Source organism: Hyperoodon ampullatus (genome assembly GCF_949752795.1).
Source record: "Hyperoodon ampullatus genome assembly, chromosome: 3".
NCBI classification, from domain to species: domain Eukaryota; kingdom Metazoa; phylum Chordata; class Mammalia; order Artiodactyla; family Ziphiidae; genus Hyperoodon; species Hyperoodon ampullatus.
The window spans coordinates 171,611,509-171,622,278 of record NC_136916.1 but is presented as its reverse complement, the minus strand read 5'-3'; the positions used below and the strand labels follow the sequence as shown (position 1 = coordinate 171,622,278).

General features: G+C 47.0%; 1 protein-coding gene across 1 annotated transcript; it reads right to left on the bottom strand.

Moving 5' to 3' along the window:
* Positions 1-10,246: 10,246 nt before the first annotated feature.
* On the bottom strand, positions 10,247-10,426 carry TUNAR (transmembrane neural differentiation associated intracellular calcium regulator; the record flags this gene model as incomplete). The annotated part of the gene is made up of 1 exon (XM_079699429.1): positions 10,247-10,426. The coding sequence occupies exon 1, from the start codon at positions 10,391-10,393 to the stop codon at positions 10,247-10,249; it is 147 nt and encodes a 48-aa protein (XP_079555555.1). The 5' UTR covers positions 10,394-10,426.
* Between the last annotated feature and the right edge of the window lie 344 nt (positions 10,427-10,770).

The following is a 10,770-nucleotide window of genomic DNA, read 5'->3' as shown; positions in this document are numbered from 1 at the left end:
GGCTGCAGCAGGGGAAGGCCTGGCTTAGTTGGGCCAAAAGGACGTTCCTGAGGAGGTCTGGGTTCTGACCCTGCCAGCTGAAGCTAGAGCAGGGCAAAATCTCGGGGTCTCTGTCCAGTTCTGCTCATTACCTATGGATCCAAGGTTCCATTGCATTTAAAGACGGAAGGCTTGGGCCAGCGTGTGGCTGGTTGTTGGCAAAGGTTCATGTAAACAAAAGCAAGGACCCACCTGGGTTCTGAACACCAGGTTCTAAAACAGGCTCTGCTGCTGTCTGTAGAACCCGGGCCGTCTCCTCCCATTTCTGGGTCTCAGTTTCCCCATCTGCAAAATGAGGGACCCTCTTCATCTACTCTGACACCTGTAAATTTCTGTTTGCCTCAGTGCCCACACAGGGCAGGCCAGCCATAGACACTGATAGAGTCAATGAATGAATGCTATCACCCCCTTTGGGGACGGCTGTTTGGAAGAAATTGTCCTTTCTACCTCTTAATTGTTAGAGACAGAGAAAGCAGGAAGGATACGAAGGGCTGCCTGGGAAATTTAAGAACGAACAAGGGATTCCTAAACGTGGCTTTCTGGGACCTCCTAGGGCAGGGGAAAGACCAGCTACACACCCAGCATGGAGGGGCGGAGGCACAGCTGAAAGCAGCAGGCAGATACCTGTGGGTTACCATGGCAACAGCAGCTGGTGGGGAAGGCAACCAGAGGATGCTGAAAACGTTTTTTTTTCCCCCTTCTAGTTTTAAAGGACCAGCTTTCTTTCTGCAAGGGAGAGAGAAGCAGGAGTTAGTAGGGAAGAGGGGCCAAACAAAAGGGAGACTCAGGGTGAGGGCAAAACTCACCCTTGAAACTGTAAGAAGATCCATCACTTTTTAAAAACATCTTTATTGGAGTATAATTGCTTTACAATGGTGTGTTAGTTTCTGCTTTATAACAAAGTGAATCAACTATACATATACATATATCCCCATATCTCCGCCCTCTTGTGTCTCCCTCCCACCCTCCCTATCCCACCCCTCTAGGTGGTCACAAAGCACCAAGCTGACCTCCCTGTGCTATGCAGCTGCTTCCCACTAGCTATCTGTTTTACATTTGGTAGTGTATATATGTCCATGCCACTCTGTCACTTTGTCCCAGCTTACCCTTCCCCCTCCCTGTGTCCTTAAGTCCATTCTCTACATCTGCGTTTTTATTCCTGTCCTGCCCCTAGGTTCTTCATAACCATTTTTTTCCTTTAGATTCCATATATATGTGTTAACATACAGTATTTGTTTTTCTCTTTCTGACTTACTTCACTTTGTTTGACAGACTCTAGGTCTATCCACCTCACTACAAATAACTCAATTTCATTTCTTAACCGTCTGAGCATGATTTATGATTTGAGGGCAGCAGTGAATTTCAACAATTGCAGTAGTGACCCGGCAGCCTCTGTGTGGTGGGCTCCTTGCTCAGCCTTTGACACACATGATTAGTTTCATCCTCATTGTGGTTGCCATGAAGATAGAGGATCAGGCCCATTTTATAGATGGGGAGACTGAGCTTCAGATAGGGTAAGTGCCTGCACCCAGGGGTAACAAAGCAATAGAGTAGGATTGGCATCTAGGTCTGTCTGGCTCCAGAGCCTGTGATTTATTCCTTCTGACAAACTGTTGTGGTGTGACCTGGGGTAGGTAAGTGGGAAGCCACAATGATTGTTCTTCATTTTCCTTCTCAAGTGATCATTTCAGTGTGGGAGCCCTAGACTCATACCATGTAAAAATATTTGCTTCCTGTGGCTGGAATGCACTGAATGTTCTCTCCTCTTAGGGTTGATGTGGTCGCCTGTGGTGGAGAGGGGCAGAATCAATGGGGTGGGTAATGCACGGGCTCTGAAGGTCAAATCCTTAGCAGGTGTGTGACCTGGGGCTGTGCCTCAGTTCCTTCTCCTGTCCATGGAGATGGTCACAGACCTCTTCATAGGGCTGTAGCGATGACTAAATGCATAAATGCATGTAGAACTCAGTGGAGCACCTGACCCATGGCACGTGCTCAACAGACATTAGTCATTTATTTTATTTTATTCTATTTTTTTGCGGTACACGGGCCTCTCACTGTTGTGGCCTCTTCCGTTGCGGAGCACAGGCTCCGGACGCACAGGCTCAGCGGCCATGGCTCACAGGCCCAGCCGCTCCGCGGCATGTGGGATCCTCCCGGACCGGGGCACGAACCCATGTCCCCTGCATTGGCAGGCGGACTCTCAACCACTGCGCCACCAGGGAAGCCCCTATCCTTATTATTATTCCTTAGTGGAAAAAAAGATTTTAAACACACGCCTTTTAATTGCTCTTATTAATAGCTAATAGAAGCTTACATTCCTTACTTCCCAAAATGCTATTACATAAAAATGTAATCTACACACCTACACTGAGAGACCAGATTTATTAAATTCATGACATGAAAATGAAATATTCATTCAGAAATATTGAGGGCCTGGTCCAAGATCAATAGTCAATCGGTGGCAGAGTTGGGGCTTGAACACAGATTTTCTGACTTTGAGGCCCATCCCCATTTCTGGATGATATCCTGGTCCTCAAAAATAGCGAGACGGTGGTCCCTGGTGGGGAGCGAGTGATGGACTTTGTGCACACACTTACCCCCAGGCAATGGAATCACCCACCGACTTTTCTGGGGGAAAGTGTGGGAAGAAAGAACTACCGCCCAGTTCGGGTGGCCAAGCCAATATCAAACCAGAATATCGCACTGAAGCTGAGTTCACGTCTCTTTAATACAGAGGCAGAATCTTTAGAGATTTCGAACCCAAAGTTCTACAGCAGAGTCTTCAGAACTGAAAACACTAAAGTGGACTCTTTAGAACAGAAAACAAGGTACCAAGGAAAAAACATGGCCAACGTTGTCAGGTAATGACCTCAGAGGCTGGGACAACAGGGACTCAGCTGGCAAGAAGGTGATACAACCAGGGGAAGGACAAGCGCATTGGGGCATGTTGCCCAATTCCCATTCAGAATTATAAATACGAGTCTCTGGGAACTGAGCAAGGGGTTAGCTGAGCTAACATATATGGACACTTCAGTGGCACCTACAAGTTTATTCTGGAATATACAAGATTGTGAGGAAATGTCTGAAGTCCACCTTTCCTGGGCTGGGGGTCCCAGAGGTTCAGTGACCTATAGGCATCTCAGCAGCTTTGATTTGTGGCCACACCAGTGGATCATCAGTCTGTGCTTTTGGCTTTTCATGATAGAAGCATCTTCCTGATTAAGAGAAAGATGTCAGCTTACAGGTCAGGGAGATTCGAGGAGCAACCAATGGATCTTGGCAGAATTCAGGCTGGCTCACCTCTGCTTGATCTAACTTTGATTCTTTTAGTCCCAATGAGACAGATACTAGTGAAAAACATTGTCCTTTTATTGCTTACTAGCTACAGTGCTTAGAACTATTCAGCTGTTACTCTTTGGCTTCTTGCCCTTGGCTGGGGGTGTGACACTTTGACTCTCTGAACAGGATTTTGGGTTGTGCTATCCTGCAGTGATTAGGGGCAGGTGACAGAGTTGAACGTCTAGGCTTTGGAGCCAAGTCTCTGCATACCTGGCAGGCTGCTATCCCAGATAGGGAGAGGTGTGTTAATCCTTTATTACCTTGCTGTAGAGACATCCGATCATGACTGTTACCTCATTCTGCATTCCCCGTTATTGTCTAATAGAAATAGACAGAGTAAATAAGCACACCTCTTAACAAAGAATCTTGTAGTGAAAAATTATATATTATGTGATCTTATTTCTCCTGGCAGCATGTAGCCGTTCTGTGAAAAGTATACAGAGTTTCGTATAACTTGTTTACAAACAACAGAAAATATTAACAGTCTGTTCATTCCATCTGCTTCCCATGAGAGGAAAGAATCATTATGTAATGATGTCAGAGGGTATTCCAGCCCCCAAGGGGATCTTTCTGGAGGCATCTCATATAGAAGTCCTTCCTTTAGGGGATGGGGACCAGAGGGTCTTCTAGGAGAGTCTCTCAGAAGAAAAAGCAAGGATCTGGCCTCTGGAACTTTCTCTTCCTAATGTGTGTCATTATAATAGCCAGTCTGGGCTCCCAAAGCAGCTATTAGGAACGTGCTTAGATGGCCAATGAGATTGTTTCTATTAAAAACAGCGAAACGTGGAGATGGGTGGGCTTTCTGGTGTTCTTCAGGCCGTTGATGGAAAAAGAGAGCCACAAGTCTAAGCATGGGTGATGGCAACAGCGAGCAAAAGGAAGCAAGCTGGGGTTTAGAGGAGAGAGAGAGGGAGGGTGAGAGGGAAATGTGGGAGAGAAAGAGACAGATAGACAGACAAGAATTGTTCCTATATTAGATATACACAGTGGTTTGTTAGAAGGAATATGAAAGAAAGTTTTGGCCCAGCATTTCTTTAGTAAATGGTACTCATACGCAGTGTGTGATGCATGAAGTGAACTGTTGATAAGATCTATAACTTCAGTGTTTCTACAGGCTACGTTCCCCTGCACTGAGCGCAGAGTTCTAATAGCGAGCAGATGTGCCAGCCTATCCGTCCGTTATTTTGCCACCCAGTAATGTGCACGGCTTTCTGCTGGGAGCTGTATCTGCCTTCCCTCAGTTGACTTTCATAATGACCTGTGATGCATATGTTACGATCAGCTTTTTATAGATAAAGAAACACAGGTGAATAAAGACGAAGTGACCTGTACAAGACCAGCACAGCCACCAGAGTCCCAGGGGCTCAGAATCAGGTCCGAGCCCAGGTGGTCATCCTGGGTTCACATCTCCAAACATGCCTGATCATCTGGGAGACACATTAAAAAGACCGCAGGCCAGGTTCCACTCCAGAGCTATTAACCAGAGATCTGGGGGAGAGGCCTGAGAATATGCATTCTTAAAAAAGCATCCAGGTGATCCCCACCTTCATTTTAGCTTGGGAAACAATGACTTATGGGGACACCACCTCAGACCACTCTAAGGGGTGCTGGGGAAGGTAAGGGCAATGCTTGGGATTTTTTTTTTTTTCAAGTATAGGTGATTTCCAATGGTATGTTACTTTCTGCTCTACAGCAGAGTGAATCAGTTATACATATGCATGTACCCACTCTTTTTTAGACTATTTTCCCGTATAGGTCATTGCAGAGTATTGAGTAGAGTTCCCTGTGCTATACGGTAGGTCCTTATTAGTTATCTATTTTATATACAGTAGCGCATATATGTCAATCCCAATCTCCCGATTTATCCCTCCCATCCTGGTAAGCATAAGTTTGTTTTCTACATCTGTGACTCTATTTGTTTTGTAAATAAGTGCATTTGTACCACTTTTTTAGATTCCACATATAATGCTTTGGATATTTCAAAGAGCAAGGCTGAGTAGATTGTAGAAAACACTGACAACCACCTAAAAAGGCCCAACAGTGAGAGAATGGGGAAATACGTGATGGTACATCTAAACAACAGAATACCAAACGGCCCTTACAAGTGGTTTGTCTAAATAGATTGATGAATATAGGTGCATATTCACAATTGTTAATGAAAAAATATATGGGGGCAATGTTCGCAGCATGGCACCATTTGTGTGAATTGTAATATTTAACCTACTGTTGATAGGGAAATGTCTGGATGGCCATTGAGGATGGCCTTCTAGAATGTTTTTGGATCTAGCAAGTAACAGAAATGAGGGAAGCTGTCCACTGCCACAGGGAATGTGGGGACAGTGACCTAAAGAGTGGCCCTACCTAAAGGCAACAGAATTTCAAAACTTCAAGGAAAATGGTCTCACCAAACAGATATGCAGGCCACCTCGTCTATAATTTCTATGCTAAACACTAGCAGTGGTTGCCTCTAGGTGGTGGTATTTGGGGATTCTTAATTCTACAGAACTTAATTATTTTAATTCTGTAGAATTTTTTTTTTTTTTTTTTGCTGTATGTGGGCCTCTCACTGTTGTGGCCTCTCCCGTTGTGGAGCACAGGCTCCGGACGCGCAGGCTCAGCGGCCATGGCTCACAGGACTAGCCGCTCCGTGGCATGTGGGATTTTCCCGGACCGGGGCACGAACCCGTGTCCCCTGTATCCACAGGCGGACTCTCAACCACTGCGCCACCAGGGAAGCCCCTGTAGAATTTTTTTAACTGCATTTTTTTCAACTCTAACTATGCATGTGTGATTTATGAAAAAAGTAAGAAAGAAAGAGTAGTTCTGAGTTGCCTGTCCGTCAGTCCCCATTCGTTGTTGGCATAAAAGGCCTCTCTCCAGCCCCCTTGCAGGAGAGGGCACCTCAAAGCTGTGCTCTTTGGGGTTAGGTTGTCACATTTCTGAGGATGAGGCGGGGCAGAGCCCTGGATTCTCTGAGAGGCCAGTTGCTTTGCATAGAGATCCCCGAACAAGCAATGGGAAAGGTCTTGTGGTCCAACACCCAATAACCAGCAGCCCTTTTCATGAAAATAAATCTCTGTGCATTTTCCTTTCCCAGGCTACCTTTGAGACCCCTGGACTACAGAGCTATGTGACTTTGGGACTTGATCTTGTCTGGGCCTCAGTTGGTTATTGGTTACTAAAAAGAAAAAAAACACAGAAAAAGGGTCTCTCTGTCCTGTCCTCACCCCAACCTATAGAATCACAGGGGCCTCAAGCCCCTCTTCTGCCTTCCCACAGTCCGGGTCCCTCACACTGAGCTTCAAAGTCTTTGAGGCATCCTGTCCCCAGCCCCCTGAAACTTAGGCCCCCTGGAGATCTTTGTTTCAGGGTTTAAGTGTCATTCTTTGGCTGTCAAGGTTAAGGCAGCAACGTCTGGAGCCGCTGACGTCATGGTCCCCAGGCCTTTGCTAGGTCAACTCACCTTTCCAGGCCACGCTTTTTCCATCAGTTAAATGAGGTTAAAATACCTACCTGATGGGATTGGGGGCTATTAGCACTCCTCGTTGATAGATGAGGAAAACCGAGGCTCACAGAGCTGGTGTGAATTGCTTGCCATCACCTAGATCACATGAGGCAGAGATGGGATTCAAGCCCAGGCTGTTCCTGGCCGTCGGCAAGCACCCTGCAGCCCCAAACCACCAGGGCACACTGCCATGCGTGCCTGGCTCTCCCCTGCCAGAGCCTGGGCTTTCTGAGTCACTTTCTGGGGTAGAAGTTAAAGGCAACGATTCAGCCACACCGACCAGGCCAGCTGCCTTGGGACAAAGGAGAGGAAGGCGTGGTGGGAAGATGTGTGCTGTGACTGGACTAGCCAGACGGCTCCAGCAGGTCTCAGACCCGCAGTCTGGACCACACAAGGTACAGACGGCACACAGATGCGGAGCTAGGTCTAATTCTACTGGTTTCCAGGTGTGTGACCTTGGAAAAGTCAATTCGCTGTTTTGAGCCTTTATCTTGTAATCTGGGGATAGGCGTGCATACCTCACGGTGTTGATGTGAGGGTCCCGTAGGCTGGCTGGGAATTACACAGCCCTCGTGTCACTTAGGTCATTGCTATTGGTGCCAAGGCTGGGCTTGGCGTGCTTAGACACTCAAGATCCAGGGCCACGGGCTGCCTTCCGGTCACATCCCCTCAAGATGCCTTGGGATCCTGGGGGAAGCTGCGTCGCCCAGATGCGTGTTCTCGGGCTTTCCTAAATTAGAACAGAAATGAAGGCCTCTGTCTGCAAGAGAACAGTGCTGCTACTTTGGTTGGCAGTCACTGAACGGGCAGCTTTATTTCCAGGCTGTGGATTAGGACAATCTAGAAGAACCACCGGGGAGCTGTTGAGATGATTGGAAAGGCAGTTCTTCCCCTCAATAAATTTCAAATTAGTACACTTGAAAACTCACTAGGGCTTCTACAGTCCAAACGAAACAGTTTCAGTTGAACAGAGTCACGTTCAGTTTTGTGTGCTTTTTTTTTTTAATAAAACAAAAATATGTATAGGTAAAGGAATGACACGGAGTTTTAAAAATACCAGGACGCTGCAGGGGCAAGAAGGACGTCGGTAGTTTTTGTTTTTGTTTTTTTCCATTGCACCTTTATTGTTTACTCTGTTCACTGTTAAGAATTCTTACACAGTCTTTCTAGAACCACACAGAACCTGTGAGACGGCCCCCTCCCCTGATAGTCCATTATATTTCTAACCAGCCTCTTGGCCCTCGTCCTTACATGTAGGACATTCTGCCAGGGTGCAAGGAGTTCCCAGGGGTGGTTTATTTTTATGAGGGAGGGATGGAGGGGTGCAGAGCTGCCCTCAGCAAAGCCATCGGTTTGCATCTGACCCCCGAGGGCCCTTTCCTGGACCCTCCCCACCTCTCCATTCCCTCTTTTCCCAGCATTTGACCAACCTTCACTGGGCTAGGGAATCAGACAGATCGGGGGTTTGCATCCTGACTCACCACTAGAAGCCAGCTGACCTCAGGGAAGTTTCCCAATCTCTCTGAGACTTTCTTCTTCTACAATGTGGGATAAAGACTCCCTAGCTCACTTACTGGGAAGATTCAGTGACTTAAAGGAATATAGTGTCTGGCACAGTGCCTGGCACATGTATTCCCTGAATGCACATCAACTTTGTTTCTTCTGGTGGGGAAGAGAAGACACCTAATGAGAGCCGGGTGCTCAGGGCATTTGCTTTATAAAAGGGCCCGGTCTCTAGCAGGGTCCAAGAAATGACTCTCTAACGGTAGAATTTCAGATACCACAACAGAGGGATGGAGAGATCTGGCGGTGGAGATCTCCTGGGCATCATTCAAATCCAACCAGGCAGACTGCTGCTTCTTTTGCCCATGGGCAAGGCTGACACTAGCAGAAGGAATTCTAACCCTACTTTTTTAAGGCCGTGCCACTGCGGCCAGTGAAAGGCCCATTTCAGGGAGCAGAACAGGGCAAATTCACATTTATTCAACTGTTCCTGCCAGGGAGGAAGTAGCTTCATGTGGGTGTAAACCAGGAACTTTAAGAAATGCAGCAATCTTTTAGGGTGATCGTTGCATCCCCTTCTAGTGCCCTTGAAAAAGTCACCTGTCTCAGGGGTGTCCTCACAGCCTGAAACACCCAGGTGAGCTCCTACAGGGGGGAGTCCACGTGCCATTTACACCCCATCTACTTTGAAAAGGATCCCAGGCGGCTCATTAAGGAAGGAATTATGCACCTAAAGCTGAGCTTTCCCCCTTGTCCTTCCCATCTTTCATAGTATGTGGCCATTAAGATCAAATGTACTCAACAAATGGTCACAAGAATGAAATAATAATGCTGCCAATAAGAAGCTGGATACGCCATCCTATAGTCGATCTGCAGATGTAGCCGCACTCTTCCTCCACAGTAGTCCTTGTAAAAAAATTTTTAAAGCTGATCTATCACTCAGCCCTTGTTCATGCATAATTCTCAGTAAGGACATGGTGCATCCAAGGTCCACATGCCCACGATCGTTTTATATCTCCGATATAACAATAAAAAGCCGCTCAACAGACAATCTTAAAACATGCACCAACCAAGATCACGGCTGGTATTATGGAAGAACGTCCTCCAGACCGAGAAGAGCTAGAGGGAGAGAGAAGGTAAACAATACAAGATGAGAGAATTAGGACTAGAGTGATTACACAACAGAACATCTGCAGTCTAGGGGTTTAAGCAGGTAAAACCAAAGAAAGCTCTATGGATCCAGGAGCGCCTCTCCAAATATTTGGTTCATGCTAAAAAATAGAGCACATTTATTAAAAATATATATTTATAAACCTTGATATGAACAGATACACACGTCAAGCCAATGAAAAAAGAAAAATAAGTTATCTCCCCGGTATCAAATAGACACTTTTGATGAATGGGATGCTTGTCAAAGGATTGTCCCTGTGGTTTTTTGTACCAAACAGCTCATTGAGTTCGGAGGAATCGCGTGTCCTGGGAGACACACCATGAGCTGCGTCCGCCCTGTTCCTCTTTTTGACAGCCTTCAGCGACTTGGGATAATGAATCTCCGCACCCATCCGCTCCCAGATGGCGTCAAAGGCGCGTCTTCCAAGCGTTCTTTCGGGTCCCCTGCCAACGACGTTGAGTCCCTTGCTGTGTGAATGAGTTTCGTTGGATTCATTGTGCTTTAGTGTCTGATCCTCGCAGCAGGATCGGTTTATTTTGGTGACCCTTTATCAAGTTCGAAGGTACATTTGATTGAACGGTGTGTGTAGGTCAAAGCTGCTTGTTTGCGCGGTGTCCCGTCACTGATCTGCCGGCACACGGGACTCCCGTCTTTTGGCCATCCCAAGGCCTGAGGCCCCGCTGGGCCGTTCACAGAGTGGTGTATATGTATACAAATATGATGACGGCTAGGTTCAGAATGGTCCCGATAATCCCCAGCATCGCCAAGACACTCTCTTCTTTGCTCTCTTTTTCTTGGCCTCCTCTGTCTTCATCATTTCCACTTGTGATTACCATCTTGGTTGCAAATGTCTTTATCTTCCTCCCCAGGCTAACCTGTAATTGGAAAGAGGCAGCACAAAAGATGATAGTTTATAAGCATCCTCTCCATAGCCAGGCAGATTGGGCAGGGCAGTGATCTCCTGTCTGGGGACTGGATCTCAGGTGGGGGTGAAAAATCTCCCATGGAGCCCATCTTGGGACCCATTGCTCTTGGCCGTGGAGAAATGGCAGAACATGACTGATCAATTTCAAGGATGAATGTCCTGACACTGGCATAAAGAGATCAGCCCTGGAGTCCAGCCTGGGCGCCACCCACTCCACTGAGGTTTCGATTTAGCCCTTTTCCTTGAAGCAGACAGCTGCACAGTAGTCCGACTGAAACCTGTGGGCTC